This window comes from Sceloporus occidentalis, unplaced genomic scaffold (genome assembly GCF_023333645.1).
Source record: "Sceloporus occidentalis isolate IW3139 unplaced genomic scaffold, rSceOcc1.0.p SCAF_14, whole genome shotgun sequence".
NCBI lineage: Eukaryota > Metazoa > Chordata > Lepidosauria > Squamata > Phrynosomatidae > Sceloporus > Sceloporus occidentalis.
Genome location: NW_028316994.1, coordinates 2,735,755 through 2,760,344, shown reverse-complemented (window position 1 = coordinate 2,760,344; position 24,590 = coordinate 2,735,755). Strand labels below are relative to the sequence as shown.

General features: G+C 39.9%; 2 protein-coding genes across 2 annotated transcripts; both read right to left on the bottom strand.

The window, feature by feature from the left end:
* Positions 1-1,757: 1,757 nt before the first annotated feature.
* On the bottom strand, positions 1,758-9,128 carry LOC149303543 (vomeronasal type-2 receptor 26-like). The gene is made up of 5 exons (XM_089480778.1): positions 8,859-9,128; positions 6,850-7,707; positions 5,813-6,040; positions 5,023-5,149; positions 1,758-2,662 (listed from the first exon to the last, which is right to left on the bottom strand). The coding sequence occupies exons 1-5, from the start codon at positions 9,000-9,002 to the stop codon at positions 1,758-1,760; spliced, it is 2,262 nt and encodes a 753-aa protein (XP_089336904.1). The 5' UTR covers positions 9,003-9,128.
* Positions 9,129-13,546: 4,418 nt separating this feature from the next.
* On the bottom strand, positions 13,547-20,845 carry LOC149303542 (vomeronasal type-2 receptor 26-like). The gene is made up of 5 exons (XM_089480777.1): positions 20,576-20,845; positions 18,002-18,859; positions 16,546-16,773; positions 15,317-15,443; positions 13,547-14,451 (listed from the first exon to the last, which is right to left on the bottom strand). Exons 1-5 carry the CDS (start codon positions 20,717-20,719, stop codon positions 13,547-13,549), a joined length of 2,262 nt encoding a protein of 753 aa, XP_089336903.1. The 5' UTR covers positions 20,720-20,845.
* Positions 20,846-24,590: the final 3,745 nt, after the last annotated feature.

The window sequence follows — 24,590 nt, the reverse complement described above, 5'->3', positions numbered from 1 at the left end:
GGCCTTTATAGAACAAGTCTACAGAATTGAAAGCATGTGGGGGTATTTTTTGAAACACCCTCCGGATTTCTCAGTGGACATTTTTGAAATCTGAACAATCATTGTGCATATATTTTGGGTTCAGCTTCCTATGTGACATTATGTGTTTCTGGGTAGTTAGAAAACATAGCTTCTTTTACTTGTTAAGCAGCACTGCCATGACATCATTTCATGAACCCAAAGCTCCAATAGCTATAATTTGTATCTTGGTGATGGTCCAGTGGTTTAAATTTTGTCACCACAGATCTCCAAGACTCATGTCCGGAGCTGGAAGCCTGGCAACTCAGCTATCCACTCCCAATACATTATACTGTTCTCACGTTGCATTTGTCTTGTTCGCAGAGACCCTGCAGCAACCCTGTTAAGTCTACACACTCAAAGTACTTTGAAGTGAGATTGGCAGAACTGGCCACACATGTCACCCTGGGGAACACATTGTTTTTCTGCTTCCCAGCATACATCAATCAACCGGCCAATCCTCCTTATTGTTTGCCTATCAATCTAATGCTTATCAATCTAATGACCACCATGCACTCTGATTGGATGCAGAGGCATCCAATCCCCTCTCCCCCTTTGAAGTGGCAGTGAGGGAGGAGAGAATTTTAAATGTACACACATACGCATGCAGACCCATGATGGAGGAAGAATAACAGAAAGTGGCTTTTATTTTTCACCATGTCCAGGAGTGAGATCAGCAGTGAGGGGTTAGATCAGGATACCTCCTCCCTCTCCTTCCCCCTGTCTGACTGTTGCAGTTCTATTGCAGTACTATTTGTATTCTTCTCTCCCACAATTGATTGGAGGACTACCAACTATTGCATAAATGTCACTAGTTTATTATTTCAAATGAGCCATATTGATTCATTGGATATTGGGCTGAAGGTTCAGACACACCATTTTCAGTGGTGAGAATCATGACCATAGGCAGATTTCTTTAGATATATCTTGCTCTGGGAATCTTCACATGAGTTGATATCACAAGAGTAATTCTGAAGACAGTTAATTAGGAAGAGCCTCTTCAAGTATTTCCACAGTAAAATAGATGGGGATACAGATCTTACTTTCCCAATACTCAAACCTTAATTCAGTGTGCCAAATTTGTTTTTCAACTCAGACAGTTGGAATAGCTCTGGTGAAGCTACAGTGAGCATAACTCTTACAAAAAAATCTAATTGTGTACACATTCTCACAGACACAACCATGTACACTGGCCTTGAATATACAGTATAACCCAGGTCAAGAATTTACTTTTTCTCATGACTTAAAGTAAACAGCCCTGTAGTGGAGTTTGAAAAAGGAAAGATCTCCACAGCTACCACATTTCTGTTGGAGCTCAAGTACAACATGTTGGGGAAAGGAAAATAAACCACTCCAAAGAAAGGAACTTGCTGAAAGTAATGAACTAGTTTGAAATTTTCAGGCAATCATTTATTTTATTTTATTTTTAAAAAATCAAACAATTCAGCAAAACTCTCATAATTTCCCTTATCTGGGAGAAATTGTTTGAATTTTTTATTCATGCACATGAGAATGAAATGATCAAAGAGTCATAGTCTTAATTTGAGAGTATCCTCAGAAGAAACCAGTAGAAAGGAACAACAATTTTTTTTAAAAGATGCCATTTAAGTCAAGCTGCTAGAGTAGAAAATCAAATGCAAATTCACTTTTCAAAATGAAATGTTCAGCTAAGGAAAATTTGGAAAGTACAGGAGACATATTTAATACTTCTGGCTTCTCATTAGCTGATTCCTATTATTTTGCTCTGGCTTGAAGATAATGATAAAACATTTAGGGAAAAATATGCAGCCCAGAAGCCCAGCACTGGAGGCTAAAATAGAAAAGATCTCTACCATGACCATGTATTTCCCTTTAGTGCTTAGATATGTTGGAATAAAGGATAACCAGACACTACAAAAAGCCAACATGCTGAAAGTAATAAATTTGGCTTCATTGAAACTGTCAGGTAGCTTTCTAGCAAGAAAGGCCACTGTGAAACTAACTGTGGCCAGGAAGCCTGTGTAACCCAGGACACAATAGAACATGACCACAGATCCCTCATTGCATTCCAGCACAACCTCTTCAGTGACCGAGTGCATGTCCATATCTGGGAAAGGTGGAGAAGTTGCCAGCCACATAGTACAGAGTGCTACTTGGATTAGGGAGCAACAAATGGCAATGGAGTTGGTGAGTCTTTTCCCCATCCACTTCCAAATCCCACTTCCTGGTTTGGTGGCCATGAAAGCCAGGACCACAGTGATAGTTTTTGCCAGCACACAAGACACAGCCACTGAGTAGCTGATACTAAAAGCAGTTTGTCGGAGGAGACATGTCACTTTCTGGGGTCGGCCAATGAACAGCAAGGCACAAAGGAAGGAAAGGAGGAGAGAGACGAGGAGAGTGTAGGTAAGGCCTCTGTTGTTGGCTTTGACAATAGGGGTATTGTGATGTTTCAGAAATGTTCGTAGCACCAGGGCCGTGATCAGAGAAAAGAAAAGAGCTAAACAGGTTAAACTGAAACCTATTGGGTCTTCAAAAGACAAGAAGGTAACGGCCTTGGAGATACAGAAATCTCGATTCTTGCTTGGATACTCTCTTTCTGAACACTTCTTACAGTCATTCACATCTGAAAAAGAAATTTGATCTGAGGCTCACATATATTCAATAATACTCAAGAATTTACTTCAATGACTATAATTATTTCTTAAGGAATGTGCAGACAGCCACTAAGGGGTGGTGCGATGTCGACCCTTTCCTAGCCTTATTGGCCCCAATCCGGCCTTTGGAGGGCACAAAAAGGAGCTGCAAAAAGCATTGCTGCTAGATGTCACTCCTGTGGGGCTGCATCAAAGGGACGCAGTGCGGGAGGCATGCCGTGATGCTGCATGCCATATGGAGCAGCACATGGTGTCAAGGTCCCCTGGGTGGTGGAATCGGGTATGCGCCATGAGGACTCTATACCCCAACTCTGCCCCCATGCCGGTCTTAATGGCCAGTGTGTACAGGGCCTAAGTTCTCTGAAATGTCCCATCTCCCTGTAGGGGCCTGCCCAAGGTCTACACAGGAAGGAACCTTGTCTTAGTCTCACCACCTTCAGAGGCCCTTTTGGTGGGGACATCAGAGGGGACCTTCTTGGTGGCTGGTCCTGGCCTGTGGAATGCCCTGGAAGCCAGGCAATACTGAAATCAACACGAGGCACGTGAAAGGCTGACAATCTTGGAATGAATGCAGACATTTCACATCAGAAAAAAAAAAGTCCAACTACTTTGCTAGAGGAACCTATGCTCGAAATGAACAGGCCAAATAAGGGGACTTCTGGCTGCTTAGGGTTGCTGCGTTCAAATGACACAAACCTACAAAGCATTTGGAAGCCTGTCTGGCACCATGATCCGGTTCTTTGGACTGGATCAAAAAGGAGTGGATTAAAAGTGGCACCTGCTGGCACTGGTTTGGGCTTCAGGAGCAGGCCATGTGGTCACCACAGTCCCGGCCACTCCTTCTGCTCTGTCTGTTCCAGGCCTTACAAATGTAGGACACCTGTAGGGCACCGACAGGATTCCAGGGTTCAGATTCTGGATATCATTTGACACATCTGATAAACTGAGTTATAATCTCTGGAGCATTTGTTATAACAAAGATTTTTGTCTATAAAATGCCACAGGACCCCTTGGGGTATGACCTTTGGTAGCCTAATAAAGCTATCTGGTGCATGGATAGTTTTAGCAGCTAAGGAGTGAAAATAATATGCTGAATATGAAAAAAGATTTTCCAATTGTTTACATGCAGCTGATACCCTTCAGAGTATATCTTCCTTCCTGATAAAATGGGAGTGATGAAACTCAGCAACAGTGAAAGATGAGATAAAAAACATCTTTAAAAAGAAATTTGCACATTTGTCTGACCCATCCATGGACTGCGATAGGAAGGTTATAAAGGATTGTTGAACTTTTGTATTATTGCAAGGCTTTACAGATCCCAAAGACTGCAAGAAAGCAAAATAAATTGGTTCTAGAGCAAATCAAACATCAGCTGAAATGACTGCACTGTTGTACTTTGGACTTATTACAAGACTTATGGCAAAAGATGCTTGAAAGATATGAAATCATCAAGAAAAAAAGGCTTAATCCTGTGATGGGAGAAAGGCAGGATATTAAAGAAATAAAAACAAACAAACAAACAAACAATGAATGAATTGCAGTTGGATTGATTCAATAAAGGAACCATGACCCCTGGTTTTCCAAACTGGAAACCACAGAGTCATTAATAACTGGGCTTGAAGCTCTATCATATGTCTAAGTCACTTGACTGCACATAACAACCACAAAGAAGTATAAATGTAAACAGTTTACGTATTAAAATATTTTTTATTGATAATGCTTTTCAAAAAGCTTATTAATAATTAATTTATATTTTAACCCTTTGCCACTCACTAATTGTTGCATACATTAGATTCTTTTTTGCAGCAGCAGCAGCAGTCTTGAAATCTTTCCATAGCAAACCTTTAAAACCTATTTTATACATACAGTAGTAGAAAATATATGCATATTGTCAATGACTTTGTACCCTATTCCAGTGCTTCTCAAATGTTTTACCCTTGCCACCCACTTTACATCTACATCGAAAGGTCACAGCCCCATTCAGGGTATTATATGAATAAAAATAGTCTGTTTGATTAGTGTGTGTATTTTCATTCACAGATTCATGTATATTCTTATTTTAACATTTTATAAAGAAATCTCTCTCCTCCTCCTCCTCCTCCTCCTCCTCTTCCCTCATGCAGGTGCTTGAAGTACTCTCCTTGCCTTTATTTTCCCCTGCAGGAGAGAAAAGGTTTGGGGAGGAGGAGGAGGAGGAGGTCTAGGAATCAGGGCCTTTAAGTCTTCTGCCTCCCTTCAGTAATTCTTGCATCCCCCGGGGGTCCCTCCCATAGTTTAAGGACGACTTCCCTATTCTATATTTCCACCAGATATGTACATTGTTTTTTACCCTTTTGATTTGAAATCTTCCCTTCTGGACATGGGACACAATCGTAGCAGCAAAATGGTTCTCCCTCCTTCACTTGCTTGCTAGAACCAGGAAGGCAACTCTCAGTACAGACAGAAAGAGGTTGAGCCTAAACCACAAATGTAGGAGGAGAATAATAATACTCAGTATAATGCTTCAGAAATCTTTGATAATTTGGGATATTAAACAAATAACTAAAGCAATACTAACTTAACCATGTATGAAGTGGGCTAGCACTCCAGACTGTTGTTACATTGCAGTTTTAACGCAACCCATCACTGAAGCCACAGTTGTAATTGGCATCATGACTTTGGGTCCAAATTTATGGAGTGATCTTTTGATCTCTGTACTTCATGAATGACTATTAATATAGGCATGGTAAATGGCACTGCTGTTAAAAGATTTAAGTAACAGGCCTTTGTAATTGCATTATCTTGGCACTGGAAAGATGAGGAAAGATTGACAAGGATGTAGGCATAGGTCTGTGACTGTAAAGATTTGCAAACAAGAATATGACAATGGGGGTGGTGATCTTGACTCTTGGTAAAGTAGGGTAAAGACTTTGAAAAGGGCAGGAATGAGCCAAAGATGAACAAAACATATTTGTTCAACGGCAGAGAAAGAGTGTGGAAAGGTAACAACAAAATGCATAAAGGGGTAGACTTAAGGGATTTTAGATGACATCAGTCTGACACAGGCTGATTTATTTTGCAATAATTATACATAGAATTGCATGGCAGGTTTTCCCAAAGTGTCAATGAATGCATTGTACCTGATTAAACCACTTGTTCCATGTTATAGCATTCTCATTGAGGGTCAATATTTTGTCTGAAGGAGCCCGGGGATCCACACTTCCAACTTTGATACGATGAAAAGATTGATTGGTGGAACCAATCCAGTTAATCACATCCAATCCAGCTACTAGCTCCCCATTATGGTTAAAGTAAACCTCATCCCCCACACTGTTGTTAAATGAGATACCTTTCAGAAAGTGATGGAGCTAGTTGAAAAGGGGAAGCAGATATTTAGAAATGGTTGCAGTCAGAGATTTTATAGTAAGATGTCCACAGGACTGTTTTAGGATTAAAATGTACACATGTTGTATGATCAGTACATGGACCACAAAGGGAAGTCTCATATTACTGGAAATGTTTCCTAGATAGGCATATAAATTTGTCATATTTAATATATATTTATATGCATATCAGGAATCTTCTGAGACAGTTAATAGCATGTTTGGATAGATAGGTGACAAGGGTCCACCACTTGCAAGGAAACAACTTAAGAAGAACAGAGGCTAAGTCGATTGAGAGCACTTGATCTCTGTTTTGTTTGCCTCTTCAACTTTTGAATTTGATCCACAATATTGGATGTCAGCTTAGTGCAATGATTCCGACACAGTCCTAAAAAACACTGCAGAAATAATCCAAATTTTGGGAATTGTAATTTGTTGTGGCACTAGAGCTATCTGACAGAGAAGGTAAACATCTTACAAAACTACAGTTCCCAGAATTTCCTAGACTTGAGCCAGGGCAGTTAAAGTGCTCTAAACTGGATTATTTTTGCAGTGTGTTTTGGCTCTCAGTGTGCTTTTGAAGACTAGAGTTGAAGAGTTGCTAAACTGTGTGGATCCACCACACCTTCAGGAGAAAAAAATTGAAGTGAGTCAGAATTTAAATGTGCTCAAAGAACAGACTCACACACATGCACATACACACTCATTTGGGATGGCAGTTCAGCACATGTGTGACTAATAGAATGATATCCAATGTATGATACACTTTCAGGTTATCAGGTTAAGCTATTTACCTGCCACAGCTGTTGATTCCAAGGCTTTTCTCTTTTGGTATCTGCCTTTGTTCGATGTTTCAATCTAATTGAGGACATGGAACATACAGCATGGGCCAAAGCATAGACAGCATTGTAAACACTATAGCTATGGCCAGTCATCCTTGTTTCGAAAACAGCACCATGGATGCTGTCTAGCTTCTCTTCCCCTGTGCAAATATTTCCATAGTCTTTGTCTCCACTATTTGGGAATATGCATTCAAAAGTCTGCTGCCAAAAATCCCTCAGAAAGCCATCTTCCTTTGGGTCTAAGGGATTTCGGAGCGCAACAAATGAAGTGAATCTTGGTAGATGATTGGAGTGAAGCATGAAAGACAAAGCTCCATGGATTAGGTCTGTATCCCAGGTACTTTGAAAGGCTAGTGATGTGAGCTCCATCTGGGCTGTCATTATCCAGACTTTACCTTTTACTTTACTTGTCCCATCTTCTAGTTGTGACACATATTCCAAGAACCTCAACATCACCATAGAATAAGATTCCCCATACAACACAATTACATTAGCCTTGCTGCCCATTATTTTAGCTTTCAATTTTGACCCCTGTTCAAAACCCTCAGAAATATTACTTTCAGTATTACCTTTGGGCATTCTTTCTATAACAGCAAAGCACACACCATTCTTGGAAAACAGTGGAACTACACTTTGTATAAATCTTTCTCCATTGTCATTTTCCATAACAAGAAGCCCAATCCATGTCCAGCTGAAATGCAGAAGCAAAGCAAGAATCCCTCTGTACTGAAGGCCTTCCTGAGGGACCATCTGATAGAAAGAGAGGCCTGGAGTTTTAGTATTCATCACCGTTGCAGCACCATATATGAGCTATATATGAGATGGGAGAAAGACAGATACTAATAGAAACCATTACTTTGTATCAGGTACTTAGTTAAGTATACTATCCTCTCCTAGCCTGACTCTCCCCAAATCTGATGGAAATATCATTCACCCATCTTGGAATGGCTGGCAAAATGGACCCCTTTCTCCTCATGCAGCTGAACCCTGGAAAGGTAGGTTGTAGAGGAGTTACGATTGTAGAAATAGCATTACAATCATGACTAAATAGTGATTGCTAATATCTAACAGTGAAAAATGAATGCGTTCTGTATTCAAGATTGCTATTTAGTCACACTTGTGACACTATTACCACAGTCTGCTTTCTTGTGTCATGTGATGGGTTTGTTTTTGGTGGTTCCCCCTTTCTGTTTACTATTATCTAATTATTTGTCTTTTGTAAACTCTCAGCTCTTTTAAATTATATTCCTTTGATGTGGAATCTAACTGAGGGCCAATGTCACTGGATCCTTTTTCTTTTGTTTTTATGTGATGTTGACTTGAATTAATGGTAACCCTGCCATAGGCAAGATTCCTTCAGAGGAGGTTTGCTATAGCCTTTTTTCTGAGACTAAGACAGTGTGACATGCCCAAGGTTACTCAATGGATTTTCATGGCTGACCAGGGATTTGAAACCTGGTCTCCCAGAATTTTTGTTTCCGGTCCTCAAACCACAACAACACCTTGCTGGGTCTTTTCATGCTTTTACCTTTACCTTATACTTCACGTTTACCTTATATGTCAAGATTAGAAAGAGAAATATACATCCATAAAGGCTCACTTGATGATTCAGTGCTCCAAAGACCTTACTCCTTTGGCTATGCATGATCATATATTTTTTAGACAACAAATTCAATACTGAGGTCTTTTGGGGAAATGTGGTTAATATGCCTAGCCCATGTTCAAATTTTATGCACCCTCCATTTCCCACTTCCCTCCTAACTATATTCTCTTTCTTCTCAATTTTTAAAAAATGGTCTGTTGAGGCAATATATCACAGTTGGCAATTTATTCAGATCTGTTGTTTCAACTGTAATGATATTAAATTGTAATAGAAAACATTTTTTTCTGTATTCAGGTGCAACCAAACAGTTGAAAGGATGCTATAACTGCAGTGCTGAAAGAAAGCAGAGGTATCTTACCTGTGGAATCTTATAGATATCCAAGACAGTTGCGATATTCGTGGATATCTGAGACTCTAGTCCCCCAATGACGCCCATCAGATTATTTTGGCTGTCACACAGATAGTTGGGAATCAGTCTTTCCTTTCCTGATAGAAGCAGCATTGTGGCTTGATATGTGCTCCTTGCCTTATCATAGCTATCATAAATGTCAAAGCCCAAGGTAAGATTTGATAAGATCTGAGGGTTTTCATTGATCTCTTTTACTGCAAATGCCAAGGCAAGAATGTGCTGGTAATTCTTAGGCAGTATCCTAAAATTACAATTCCATTTGTGTCAAAATGATTTGTTACATGCAAATTTCATTCCTGCCATTCTGTCTCACCTTCAGCTACCTATTAACAACACGCCACTTAACCCTGGTCTTCCACATTACACAATGACATTACAAAATACCACTTTAATTGTCATGACTCCTAAAACAAGATTAAACAGTATAAGATTAATACTGCATAGACTACATCTGTAAGTTTGTTCACAAAAATGGAAATCATAAAATAATTATGGGGCTGGGGAAAGAAAATAATGCCTTTTTGAAATGTCCAAGATATGCATCCGCCATCCCACCTTCAGTTCTTTTACTTTTGGAGGAGGTTTGCTTTGCCTTGTAAAGAACCAGCATCCTCTTGGTGTATTTCATTTTGTCTCAAGAAACAGGGCTTTTCTTAATGTGATGCACATCCATAAAGTGAATGGATATGCTTCATTCTGTTAGGATGTATTTAGTATGAAAAACTATTGAATCAATTATAGTTGTGTGAGAAAAAATGAAAGGGGGGGGAAGCGTTTGGACAGCAGATATGCAGGAATTTAGAATAAATAACAGAATAAATAATACAACCCAGGAGAATTAAGAAAATATTATAAAAAGCAGTGAAATTTAAAGTCTTCAATATTCCTTATAAGTATTTTTTTCATGGATGGCAAATAGATCGTCTTGTCTTGAACACTGAAATTAATTATGTTAACCTTTTCTATATTTTTACATCCTTACAGAAGTTCTTCAGGCAATGGCGGTGGTGGCATTTCAGTCAAGGTGATAGGCTTGGATAGGAAAATACCATGAGAAACAATGGCACCTATGATGAGGTCTCCCAGCTGGTGGTACCTTTGAGGTGGAGGATGCGGATGGTGCATCCTGCATTTAAAAAACTGAGGCTGGCACACTGTGTGAGGAAAGAAAACCAGTAGCATGTTCAGTAAAAACACCATCCTAGATACAAATAGACCTGTTCTCTTCACATGGGCATAAATCAATTCTTATTTTCTTCTGTCACATTGGCATCTGAATGTCTGTGATGAGGGTTCTTGACTTGAATGGCACTTTCTCCAGATAGGCCTGAAACCCAGTATATCCAGGATTATTACTCTTGGGAATACTACCTGCTACCTATCCCTGCAACTCTGAATAGTGCTGGGTATATTTCAAATATTCTTTTTAGAGTTTAGAGGAACAGAAGGGTTAATTACAGCCTTTTTAATAATCTGGTAGGAAGGTAGTTATTAACGCCAAGTTGGTGATTCCCTTTGGGATTGCTGGGGGAAAACAGAATGTTTGTAACACCAAAAGAGAAGATTTTTCTTCTTATTAGATAAGAAAGAATACCTGACTTTTAAATGGCTGATAGAAAATGGACAGGAGATATTACAGAGGAAAAGTGATAATCTGTTTCAAAATACAGTGGATCTTTTCTTCTTAAATAATACATGGAGCAGCCCCCTGCTCCAGAATATCTGTCTCTTATTGTGGGTATTCTTGTATCAGGAATTAGAGGACAAGTAGAAGGATTAGCTGGATGATAAGGAATAAGGACAAGCTGAGGAAGAGGAAGATAGAGAAAAGTTGGTCCAATTGACAGCCAGGCTTCCTGATTTATGTAGACATTCATAGCCAGAGTGCAGTCTGTGCAATCTCCCCCCCCCCCCAACACTTTTTTCAGTATATCGACATTAAACATTGGGTTAATGTGGACTATTAGGCCCAGCATGGCTATTATATGACAAGGCACTCCGAATGTGTGCTGACATTTACCCCACCTTGCATGGGTAAATGATACATTCACAGCTGTGGATGCAGCTCATGACACCCGCAAGGCCCAAGCAGGGGTATAGATCGCACAGTGGACGCTTGGTGAAGCAAATGCCTAGCCAGTCTTCCTTTTGCAGTTCAGGGGCAGCAGAACAACAATAAAAGTTATTGTGCTGGGATTTTGTCTCCCAGGGTGTATGCACCAAAAAGCCCTGTCAATTTAAGCATGGACTTTGAAAATTGACTTGGGTGCTGACTTTTAGGCTGTGACTAAACAGGAAGGGAAAGAGTCTTGCCTTGGAGCTGGCCTGAGATTTATAAATAGGTATCACGCATAGGTGGTGGTGGTGGTGGTGGGGAGATAGAGGTTCAGGTGAACACCTGGGCAACCCTCTAAAGGGTAAAGGTAAGTCTCTGGAACTGACTTTTAGGCTGTGATTAAACAGGAAGGGAAAGAGTCTTGCCTAGGAGCTGGCTTGAGATTTAAACCCTCACTTAAACCTTGTGAGTTAAGTGGGGCAGTTTGCGTTGGCCTTCTGCATGCAGGCCAGCCGGGGAGCAACCCACTTCTGGATTGCCCTTGGGACTCATGTGTTTTCGTCCAGGGAAAGCTGCGGATTTGGTCTGGGTGCAGACCATCTGCCAGTTGTTCTTGCATGAGGCTCTCCCACCTTGTTTTTGCAGGTCTTGAAGAAATAAAGCTAAATAAGTTGAATTAAATAAAGTTGCTGATTTTATAGCCCAGTTCTCTGTGTCTGGTCTCATTATTCACTGGGTTGGTCAGGAATAGCACTTTTAACATAAAACATAATTTTCTATGTAGGAATTAATGTCTCTGCACTGAAATATAATTTTTGTTGCTAAAAATGTTGCAAATAAGGCTGTTTCCTGAGCAGGCATGCTTTTTCTGCACACACCATGTGCAAATTTTCGGCAAAATAAATCATGAACTACAAAGATTTTCATCAGTCCATGATTCTTCATATCACTCAAGAAAAATGTTAATCCATTTTATGAATATTTTAAAATATTCTTCCAGTCTCTACCTCAGACTCTTGTATGGAACCGCTTTATCTACCAAAAACTCCTGAGTCCTATGAGGGAAACATGCAGTTCTTTGACATGAGAGGCTCAGGAATCTGGACCCTTATAGATCAGAGGTAAAGATCCCAAAGAATGTGAGGCTATCTGGTGAAATGTTCTCCAGATTTCTCCATGGACATCACTGAAATCTAAATAATCACTGTTTATATATTTGGGGTGGAGGTTCTTATACAGTATTACGTGTTTCTGGAAAATTAGAAAATGTGACTTCTTTTACTTGTTAAGCAGCATTGCTATGACATAACTTAATGAATCCAAAACTCCAATGGCTGTAATATGTACCTTGGTGATGGCCCAGGGGTTTAAATTTTGTCATCTCAGATTTCCAAGACCGAGTTTCATGTCTAGAGCTGGAAACCTGGCAACTGAACTATCCACTCACAATACACTATATCAGTCTCACCTTATGTTTGTCTGTTCTGCTGAGACCTGTTGCAGCCCCATAAAATCCATACACTAAAAATACTCTGAAGTGACATTAGCAGAATCAGTCACACATTTCCCTTCAAGGGCAACGTTGTAGATTTTCTGCTTATCAGGATACTTCAGTCTAGCAGGCAATCCCCTTTATTGGTTGCTTGTTGGTCTGATGACCCTCTTGAACTCTGATTGGATGCTTCTCCATTAATTCCCCTTTCCCTTTTGATGTCCCGAGGGGCAGAGAAGGGAATTTTAACCCCATACACACATACACACAATGGAGAAAGAATAAATAAAAATGTATTTTATTTATCTTTAATTTATTAAAATGTCCAGGCATGAGATCAGCAGTGAGTGGTTAGATCAGGATAACCACTGTCTTCCCCACTATCCCAGTGTCACATCTGTATTACAGCACTGTTTGTACTCTTCTCTGCCACCACCCACAATTGATTGGGAAGGGGGACTACCAACTGTTGTATAAATGTTACTAGTTTATTAGGTGGAATGAGACATATTGATTCATTGGATATTGTCCTGAAAGTTCTGACACACCATTTGCATTGGTTAGATGTCTTTCACAGGCTGACTCCTTTAGACATATCTGGATCTCACAATCTCCAGATGAGGTGATATCATAAGAGAAACTCCAAAGACAGTTAATTAGGAAGAACTTCCCAAAGTGTTTCCATAATAAAATAGACATGGACACAAACTTTATTTCCCCCATATTCAAACCTTAATTCAGTATGCCAAATATATTTTCCAGCTTAGAAAGCTGAGAGAGCTTTGGTGAAGCTTCAGAGAGCACAACTCTTACAAAAATCTAATTGTGTACATACGCAAACAGACACAACCATGTACATTGGCCTTGAATACACCGTCTAACCCAGGTCAATAATTTACTTTTTCTCATGTCTTAAAATACAAAGCTCAGCACTGGAGTTTGAAATAGGAAAGATCTCCACAGCTACTATATATATGCCATTTAAGTAGAGCTGTTAGACTGAGTGTTAGATTAGAAAATCAAATGCATATTCACTTTTCAAAATGAAATGTTCAGCTAAGGAGAATTTGGAAAGCACAGGAGACATATTTAATACTCCCGGCTTCTCATTATCTGATCCCTATTATTTTGCTCTGGCTTCAAGATAATGATAAAACATTTGGGGAAAAATATGCAGCCCAGCAGCCCAGCACTGGAAGCTAAGATAGAAAAGATCTCTACCATGACCATGTATTTTCCCTTGGTGCTTTGATATGTTGGAATGAAGGAGAACCAGACACTACAAAAAACCAACATGCTGAAAGTAATAAATTTGGCTTCATTGAAACTGTCAGGTAGCTTCCTGGCAAGAAAGGCCACTGTGAAACTAACTGTAGCTAGGAAGCCCATGTAAGCCAGGACACAATAGAACATGACCACAGATCCCTCATTGCATTCCAGCACAACCTCTTCAGTGACCGAGTGCATGTCCATATCTGGGAAAGGTGGAGAAGTTGCCAGCCACATAGTACAGAGTGCTACTTGGATTAGGGAGCAACAAATGGCAATGGAGTTGGTGAGTCTTTTCCCCATCCACTTCCAAATCCCACTTCCTGGTTTGGTGGCCATGAAAGCCAGGACCACAGTGATAGTTTTTGCCAGCACACAAGAAACAGCCACAGAGAAAATGATGCTGAAAGCAGTTTGCCTGAGAATACATGTCACTTTCTGAGGTCGGCCAATGAACAGCAAGGCACAAAGGAAGGAAAGGAGGAGAGAGACGAGGAGAGTGTAGGTAAGGCCTCTGTTGTTGGCTTTGACAATAGGAGTGTTGTGATGTTTCAGAAATGTTCGTAGCACCAGGGCCGTGATCACAGAAAAGAAAAGAGCTAAACAGGTTAAACTGAAACCCATTGGGTCTTCAAAAGACAAGAAGGTTATGGCCTTGGTAATACAGAAATCCCGATTCTTGTTTGGATACTCTCTTTCTGAACACTTCTTACAGTCATTCAGATCTGAAAAAGAAATGATGTGATCAGAGGCTCACATATATGCTATAATTCTCAAGAATGTACTCCCTGTATGAGGTTGCCCAGAATTTAAGGTCTACACAGGAAAGGCACCTCCCTCAGCCCCACCTACGGATGTGATGATCATTCTTCATGGTTTGCCAAATATACAAATTGTTGAATTCTTGACCCCTTTAATTGTTTTATGTAGGAGCTGAGAATTTTGCTTCATCGTCTAGGTGTGAGAATTTTCAGATGGCTTATTTGCAAATGTGAGCATGGTGGATCAGCAGTTAAGACACTGACTCTAATGACTGTAAGACATTACAGGTTGTGGCAATCCTAAGGTGAAGCTATCATGAAAGATATGTTCAGAGGGGGTTTGCCAGTGACCTGCTCTGAGTCTGAGAGCATGTGATTTGTCGCCTGTCTCCCAGGGGGTTTCCATGGCTGAGCAGGGATTTGAACCCTAGTTTCCAGTGTGGTGTCGAGATGAGTAAAGGTGAAGACCAGGGTTCAAATCTCTATGCAGCCATGGAATTCCTTGGACAGGTCACATACTCTCAGCCTCAGGGAACGGCAAATGCAAAACTCCTCTGATGTTCTTTTAACACTCCTTACCAACAAAACCCGTGATAGGTTGGTCTTAGAATTGCATCCTCATCTGCAAACCTCATATTGTACCTCATATTGCTTATTTTCCAAAATGCTTTGTAAAACTAAAAATCCCAGGAAAGAGGAGGAACCAGGTCCCCTATGTCTCATGCACCTCTTGAGTAATTCTCACCCCCCTCTCCAGAGATGCCACCCAACAGCTTGATAACCACTGCCCTGTTCTTTATTGCCACCTGGCATATACATTGTCTTTTACCTTTCTGCTCTGAAAACTTCCCTTCTGGACATGGGACACAATCGTAGCAGCAAAATGGTTCCCCCTCCTTCACTTGCTTGCTTGAACCAGGAAGGCAACTCTCAGTGCAGACAGAAAGAGGTTGTGCCTAAACCACAAATGTAAAGGGAGAATTATAATATTCATATAATGTCCCTGGGGTCACTTATATTCTAGGGATTTTAAAATAACTAACTAAGGGACACTACTTTTCAACCAAGGATCAAGTGGACTTATAACCCAGACTGTTGCTACATTGCACCATTAACACAACCAATCACTGGAATCCTAGTTTTCACTGGCATCAAGTTTTTGGGTTTAAATTTGTGGTCTTTTGATCTCTGCACTTCATGAATGACAGTAAGGGCAGGCATGATAAATGACAACCAATACAGGGAGAGGAGGGATACAAATAATAATAATAATAATGATAATAATAATAATGATAATAATGGTCTGCCCTGGCCTAACATTGGGAGGCATGGAGACGCACTATCCACGATGCTGCAGCTTTTTTCGAAAGCTCACGCCGAATGAGTCTCGAAGAGAAATGACAACGCAAAAAGAACCGCAACCCGGAAACATCACCCAAAGAGACTTTCCGCGGTGCTTTCTGCAACTGGACCTGTTTGTCCCGGATTGGCCTTTTTAGTCACCAACGCGCTTGTACAAAGCCCGGGATGAGTCCTTCCTGAATCTTTGTTCGTGAAGCAAAGTCAGAGAGAGAGAATTATTATTAAATGACATGGTCATTAAAAGATTAAAATGACAGGTCTTTGCAACTGCATTTTTCCTTGGCATTGGAAGGAAGATGAAAGATTGGAGGGTATGATATTTTATGCACATAGCAAGTCTGAGCAAAAGACCGGTGAAAATGATTTGTCCAAAGGGAGAGTAAGAGTGCAGAAAAGTAATGAAAAAAAAAGCATAAAGGAGCAGATTTAAAGGATTTTATCCCACATCTGTCTGATACAGGCTGATTGAATGCTTGGGTAAAGAAGGAAAAAATGTAGCTTGGTGTGGAGAGAAGACAGGCAGGTTAGAATTTGGCGAGATTTATGTAGTGCTACATTGCCACCATCACATGTAGAAAAAGAGTATTTTAACTAATAGGGAATTAAAACTTTGGAAGAAAATGAGAATTATTACTCAATCATTTTACAAAGAATTGCATGACAGGTCTTCCCAAAGTGTCAGTCAGTGCATCCTACCTGATTAAACCACCTATTCCATGTTATAACATTCTCATTGAGGGTTAATATCTTGTCTGAAGAAGCCTGGGGATCAACACTTCCAATTTTAATACGATGAAAAGACTGATTTTTGGCAAAAATCCAGTTAATCACATCCAATCCAGCTACTAACTCTCCATTATGGTTAAAGAAAACCTCATCCCCCACACTGTTGTTAAATGAGACACCTTTTAGCAAGTGATGGAGCTGGTTGAAAAGGGGAAGCATATATTTAGATATGGTTGCAGTCAGAGATTTTATAGTAAGATGTCCACAGGACTGTTTTAGGATTAAATTGTGCACATGTTGTATTGCCATTTTGTGAATCACAAAAGGAAGTCTCATATTGCTGGAGGTGTTTTCCAGATAGGCATATAATTTTGTAATATTTAAAGACAGGTAGGTGCCAGTTAATCATAGCAATAAAAGGGGTTTTTCTTGGAAGCAGGGATTTTGTGGAAATCAAATAGTCAAGTGATACAAATCAGCCTGGAATAACAAATACAGTGGGCCCTTGATATCCACTGGGGTTTAATTCTAGAACCTCCTGATGATATTACAATATTTGTATGTTGCAGTCCTGTTATATGCATTGGAACAGTAAAATGGCAGCTCTGATACCAAAAGGGAAAATCAAGGTTTGCTTTTGAATTTTTTTGGGGGGGATTTTAAAGCTGTGGATGGTGGAATCCATGTATATGGAAGGCCAACTGTATTATAAATACAGGAAAAAAGAACAGGTGAAGTTTGTCACTAGAATATTTGGCTTTTTGGGAGGACCAGTGCTTTGCCTTTCTCTATTCTTGTCCCTGTTCTAAGTCAGCATCAGACTCAAAGCTTTCAACTAAATGGGAATTAAAAGCAAAAGAAAAATCAAAGTGAATGAAATAGTCACCTTGTCTGAACTGGGTACCATCCTAGGCTTACCTAGAAAGAACAGGTACAATGCCCAGCAGTCTGATGCTCACCAACATAGCCACTAAGGGCTCATTGCCAATGTGGCATGCATATAGCTAGCTACAGGAGATTGTGATGTATATTGACTTTTCTCTGAGCATATTCTTTCAAAAGTTCTGTTTAATGATCCTTCACTTGCCAGTACAGAACATAAAAGGAATGATGGCTAAGTGGAATGAGATGCCTTGATATTTTTATTGTTTGCCTTTAAAACTTTTGAATTAGTTCCACAATATAGGATATCAGTTTAGTACACTGGTTATGACTCAGTGTGCTTTTGAAGACTAGTAACTCTGTTGATCCACCTTCCTTTCATGAGAAAAAAGTTGAACTTAGCCAACATTTAAACTTGTTCAAAGAACAGATGCACACACATGCATGTCAAGCTCTTTTGGGGTGACAATTCATCACATATAAGTCTAATAGCATGATATCCAATATATGAAACTCTTTCAGATTATCAGGTTAAGCTATTTACCTGCCACAGATGTTGATTCCAAGGCTTGTCTTTTTCAGTATCTGCCTTTGTTCGATGTTTCAGTCTAATTGAGGACATGGAACATACAGCATGGGCCAAAGCATAGACAGCATTGTAAACACTATAGCTATGGCCAGTCATCCTTGTTTCGAAAACAGCACCATGGATGCTGTCTAGCTTCTCTTCCCCTGTGCAAATATTTCCATAGTCTTTGTCTCCACTATTTGGGAATATGCATTCAAAAGTCTGCTGCCAAAAATCCCTCAGAAAGCCATCTTCCTTTGGGTCTAAGGGATTTCGGAGCGCAACAAATGAAGTGAATCCTGGTAGATGATTGGAGTGAAGCATGAAAGACAAAGCTCCATGGATTAGGTCTGTATCCCAGGTACTTTGAAAGGCTAGTGATGTGAGCTCCATCTGGGCTGTCATTATCCAGACTTTACCTTTTACTTTACTTGTCCCATCTTCTAGTTGTGACACATATTCCAAGAACCTCAACAACACCATAGAATAAGATTCCCCATAGAACACAGTTACATTGGCCTTGCTGCCCATTACTTTAACTTTCAATTTTGACCCCTGTTCAAAACCCTCAGAAATATTACTTTCAGTATTGCATTTGGGAATTCTTCCTATGAAAGCAAAGCACACACCATTCTTGGAAAACAGTGGAACTACACTTTGCAGAAATCTTTCTCCATTGTCATTTTCCATAACAAGAAGCCCAATCCATGTCCAGCTGAAATGCAGAAGCAAAGCGAGAATCCCTCTTTCCTGAAGGCCTTCCTGAGGGACCATCTGATAGAAAGAGAGGCCTGGAGTTTTAGTATTCATCACCGTTGCAGCACCATATATTAGCTAATCAGAAATGAGAGAAAGACAGATAATGATATAAGCCATTATTCTGTATCAGGTACTTAGTTAAGTACAGTCCTCTCTTCTTGTGTGACTCTCCAAACACGATGGAAACATAATTCACTTAGGTTGCAATGGCTGGCAAAGTGGACCCCCTTCTCCTCATGCAGCTGAACCTTGGAAAAGTAGCTTGTTCACCCCAAGGTACATTACTCAGTATCAGCTATAAGAGAAGGAGCTCCTTTCTGCTGCCCATCAGCACATAGGTGAAGGATGTTTTCATTATATTTTGGTGGGGGCCAGCCTGGGCTATGTAGTTGATACAGAATGCTGGCCAGTAATAAGAAATGGCATTTATATAGCAGTGCCTGTGTCATAACAATTTCATTAGGAATCCTCCTTGCCATAAATTAAATTCTTTGGTCCATGCCATGCTAAAGCATTATAGGCAGTGTGACATAGTGGTTTGAGCATTAGACTATGACTCTGGAGACCATGGTTTGAATCCTGGCTCATCCATATAAACCCACTGGGTGACCATGAGCAAATCATACTCTCTCAGACTCAGAGGATGGCAATGGCAAACCCCTTCCGAGGAAACCTGCTGAGAAAACCTCACAATAGGATCTGCTTTAGGTCACTATAAGTCAGAAATGACTTGACAGCACACTTCAACAACAACAACAAGTCATTGTATGTCTGTTTTAGGACTGGTAGATATTTGACCATAGGACCACAGAACTAATAGCCCATGCAAGCAAAACCATGCTCAAAATTCTGCAATGTAGACTCCAACCATACATGGAGAGAGAAATCATAGAGGTCCAAGCGGAGTTCAGGAAAGGAAGAGGCACTAGGGATCACATTGCAAACATATGAGGGTTAACAGAGCGCAACAGGGAACTTCAAAGGAAAATCAGCAAATGTTTATAGACTATAGGAAAGCCTTTAACTGCATAGATATGAAAGGCTGTAGAAGTGCATAGATATGAATGGCTATGCCTTTAAAAACATAGGAGTGCCAACACATCTGCTAGTCCTGAGGAGAAATCTGTATTTAGGGTAAAAGGCCACTGTCAGTATAAAACACGGAGAAACGGAGTGGTTCCCTTCCCAGTTGATAGGCCAACATAGGTTGGAAACAACTTGAGAGCACACAACTACAACAAGACAGTATGGCTTGCCTAAGGTTACCCAAAAGATTTTCATGACTGAGATTTGAACCTTGGTCTTCAAGAGTCTTACTCCAATGATCAAACCACTACACCTTGCTTGTTCTTTTCATGCTTTTACTTTTATTTTATATGCCAAGGTTAGAAAAGGTAATATTCATATATAAACACTCACATACAGTGTCTAAAAACCTTACTCCTTTAACTATGCATGAACATATACTTTATAGACATCACATTCAATAATGTCCCTCCCCCCTGGAAGTGTGGTTAACTTAGATTAATATATATCCATAGCTCATTTACCCCCCTTCCCTATTTCTTCCCCACTCTCTCCATTTATGTAATTATACTTTAAAAACACAACTGAGATTTTTAAAGGCAATATATCACGATCTGTTGCAATTTACTAAGATTTCCTATGTCATTTCAAAGCAATAGTATTAAAATTGTGATAGGAAACTAAAGTTTCTACTGTTTCTAGGAACAACCAAAAGTTGATAGGATATCATAACTGCAGTGCTGAAAGAAAGCAGAGGTATCTTACCTGTGGAATCTTATAGATATCCAAGACAGTTGCGATATTCATGGATATCTGGGACTCTAGTCCTCCAATGACGCCTATTAGTTTATTTTGGATGTCACACAGATAGTTGGGAATCAGTCTTTCCTTTCCTGATAGAAGCAGCATTGTGGCTTGATATGTCCTCCTGGCATCATCATAGCTATCATAAATGTTAAAGCCTAAGGTAAGATTCAATACAATCCAAGGATTTTCATTGATCTCTTTTATTGCAAATGCCAAGGCAAGAATGTGCTGGTAATTCTTAGGCAGTACTCTAGAATGACAATGACATTTTGTACCAGAAAGATTTGTAACACTGAAACTTCATTGCTGTCATTGCATTCTGTCTCACCTACAACTACTCCCTAATAAGACACCACATAAAGCTGGCCTTTCACACTACACAATGATAGTTGCTTGATACCATTTTAACTATCATGACTCCAAACAATGAAATATTGAGATTTGTAGTTTCTGCAGTAAACAATCCAATAAAGCATGAGCAGAAAAATAATGGGATTCTGTTCTAACATCTAGCTGATGTTTACCTTGCCTGCTGAAAGCATGTACTCAGAGAAGAGGCAAATGTAGATAAGCCTGCTTCATCAACTATTCCAACATATTGCTCACAAAATCGAACTCATAAGACAAGTGTGGGGCTGGGGCAAGAAAAACATAATACAGGTTCATGTATTTTTTTGTCCTTACTTATACAAGGCTTATCTGACCTGGTTATTTCATTTCATATGTGCTTATTGTCAATTTTTAACAAAAAGTTTGTTGAAACATGTTCAGCTGTCCCATCTTGCCCTACACCAAAACTATGGTGAGTGGATATCATGGTATAAAATGCCCCACAGCATGAGGAGTTGGACCTGTGAATAACTCTCTCCTTTAGCTTACTCTGGGCATTTCTCCAGAAAATTAAACATGTTAGTAGAGGTTTTGTATTGCTTTTGCCTTTATCAACCTGAAGTGTTGCATCCATCTTCCCACCTTCAGTTCTGTTAGTTTTGGAGAGAATTTGCTTTGCCGCAAAAAGAACCAGAACTCTTTTGATATAACTTAACTTTGGCTCAGGAAACGGACTGTTTCTGAATGTGATGCATATCCCAACAATGAATGGATATCCAGGTACGATGTGTCCAGTATGAAAAAAACTACTGAATAAATTATAGTTGTATGAGAGAAGAGGAAAAGTAGCACAAAGTTTTGGACAGAAGATGTGCAGAAATTTAGAATAAAATATGGAATAAATAAAACAACCTAGAAGAATATGCTAAAAACAAGTAAAATTTCAAAATTTCAAAATATCTCATATAGTGGTTTTTTCCACTGATAACATGGAACTTCTTGTCTTGAACACTAACATTAATGGTGTTAACCTTTTCTACATCGTAAACCCATTAAGCCAGTGTTATGAAGCTGCAGGAGTAGAACTGGGTGATTCCAACCACAGAATATATGTACATCAAAATTAAGAAAAAATCAAATCCTTACAGAAGATCCTCAGGCAAAGGTGATGGTGGCATTTCAGTCAAGCTGATGGGTTTGGATAGAAAAATGCCATGAGAAACAATGGCACCAATGATGAAGTCTCCCTGCTGATGGTACCTTTGAGGAGGAGGATGTGGATGGCACACCCTGCATTCTAAATAATGAGGCTTGCATACTGTGTGAGGAAAGAAAATCAGTAGCAAGTTCACTATAAACACCATCTTGGATAGAAATAGAACTGTTCCCTGGAAATGGGCATATTTATTCATTTCATTTCCATTCTGCCTTTTTTGCCAGAAGGAACCCAAGGTAGATCAAAGATAAAATTATTTAAAGAATTTATAATAAAAAGTTAAAAACTATTCAAATCAACTAGCTAAATGTAATATAAAATTATAGAAAATATAGAAAAATTTAAAAATTATCTCAAGCACAGACCCCATACAACACCCCTGTCATGATCAGTTAACCACTTGGTTCAATAAAATGTCTTTCCATGCTGTTGAATTGCATTCTTATTTATTGTGCCACATTGTCATTTGAGTCTCTGTGATGAGATTGCTTGAAGTGAATGGCATTCTTTCCAGATAGGCCTCAACCCCAGAGAACTCAAGATTACTTTTCTAGGGAATGCTACCTGCTACCCATCCCTCCAAATCTGAATAGTGTGGGGTATATTTGGAATATCATTTTTAGACTTTTGAGAAGCAAAAGGGTTAATTACAGCCTTATTAATAAACTGGTAGGAAGGGAATTACTAACTCCAAGGTGGAAATTCCCTGTGGGAATGCTGGAAAAAAAACATGTTTGTAACACTAGAAGACAAGTTTTATTTTCCTGTTAGATAATAAAGAATACCTGACCTTAGAATGGCTGACAGCAGGAAATGGACAGCAGGTATTTCAGAGGAACAGTCGAAATCTACAGTAAAATACAGCAGGTCTTTTCTCCTTATACAATACTTGGAGCAGTCCCCTGCTCCAGAATAATTGCACCTGATCAATAAATACCTATTTGAAAACATTTCTTTGAAAATGTAACAAAATCATTTTCTGTAGACAAAGCACAACACTATAGTTTAAGAATAATTGTTGCATGACTTTGAGATGTCATTCTACTGTTGTGCCTGAAAGAAGTAAAATGATAAGCAACATGGATGTAGTCTTTGGCCTCAATCAGTTATGGGAGTTGTGCAGCTTTCTAGACATTTTGGACTGCAACTCCCAGCAGCCACATTCAGCACAGCCAATTTTGAGAAATGCTGGGAAGTGGAGTGCATCAACATCTGTAAGGATGCAAAAATTCCATCCTTAGCCAAAATTCACTTTGTAGCCCCAACCAAAGGAAAATCATAGACCTAATTATTGAATGCTAAGGCTCGGTACAGACCAGTGCCTTGCGCTGGCCTGTGGCCAATTTTAGGGCTCAGGAAAGTGGAGCATCTGAAAGGTCCCGAGCCCTACCATGTTGTCTGGGCACCATCTTGGCACACGCCCATTCAGACAGCATGTGCGATGATGATGTGTCTCATGTGCCATGTCCAAATGGTGCGGTGCACAAGGAACATCACTCTGCTACTCCAGGGCACTAATGGCACCACAGCAGCGGTGGAAAAAGGAGCCATGTTTCATGGCTCCTTTTTCTGGGCACATCATTGCTGCGTTGTTTGGTTGGCGTGGCCATGATCCGGGGCAAAAAGGAGTGGCCTCTGTCCACCTCTTTTTTCTCATCTGTACAGTCCTTAAGTCAACATTTATGTACATTTCACAAACCAGTGGATCTAGCTTATTTAGGACTAGAAGATTTCTAGAATTGAGCAATATAATCTATTTTCTTTGGTAAAGAGAAGGAGCTTTGAAGTAGCCATACAAAAAATCCCAGATGCATGTGGGGTGTGTGACACTCCCTCTTATTGTTTACCTCACTTAGGGAGGGGCCTCTATTTGCTTTGCAGCAGCACTGCAGCAACCAAACTGCACAATACCTCTGCACAGCAAAAAAGGAGCTCCTGGAAGTGGCTCCTTTTTTGCAGTGCAGTTGCGCCACCGCAAACCACCAGAGGCAGCACGATGGCTTCGCAGGTGCGCTGTGCTGTTTGGACGCTGCGCTGCTGCAACATCATAGCTGTGCGCGCCGTGTAGATGGTGCTGCACAGCTGTGACATCCTTGTCATGTGCTAGGGTTGCAGGGCGTGTGCACGCCCCCCTTAGGCAACCCTAGCATGTCACCATGATGCCGCAAAGGGCCCATCTGTCCAGGGCCTAAAGTCACTTTACTTTTCTTATGACTTCAAATCTATTTGTGAAACTGCTCCATTCTTGTATAAATGCACTTTTACTATGCTGTAAAATACTATGACTGGTAGTAGCGTGGATATTTAATCAAGCTGCAGACAAGATTTTATTAAAATAATCACAGAAATTTATTTAGCAGATGTTTCAAACAATAGATACTTAATTATATGTGAGTAATACATTTGTTACTTCATATATTTGTGTTA

What these genes read in the sequence shown, in the direction of transcription:
- LOC149303543 (XM_089480778.1), bottom strand. Translation starts at nt 9,002, where the DNA reads ATGCTGCTTCTATCAGGAAAGGAAAGACTGATTCCCAACTATCTGTGT. An exon ending in ATATCTATAAGATTCCACAG is followed by an intron (nt 7,708 to 8,858) that starts GTAAGATACCTC and finishes TCTCATATATAG; the next exon opens with CTCATATATGGTGCTGCAAC. An exon ending in GGAACAAGTGGTTTAATCAG is followed by an intron (nt 5,150 to 5,812) that starts GTACAATGCATT and finishes TTTGTGGTTTAG; the next exon opens with GCTCAACCTCTTTCTGTCTG.
- LOC149303542 (XM_089480777.1), bottom strand. Translation starts at nt 20,719, where the DNA reads ATGCTGCTTCTATCAGGAAAGGAAAGACTGATTCCCAACTATCTGTGT. An exon ending in GGAATAGGTGGTTTAATCAG is followed by an intron (nt 15,444 to 16,545) that starts GTAGGATGCACT and finishes TTTGTGGTTTAG; the next exon opens with GCACAACCTCTTTCTGTCTG. An exon ending in GAAGTTTTCAGAGCAGAAAG is followed by an intron (nt 14,452 to 15,316) that starts GTAAAAGACAAT and finishes TTTCTTTTTCAG; the next exon opens with ATCTGAATGACTGTAAGAAG.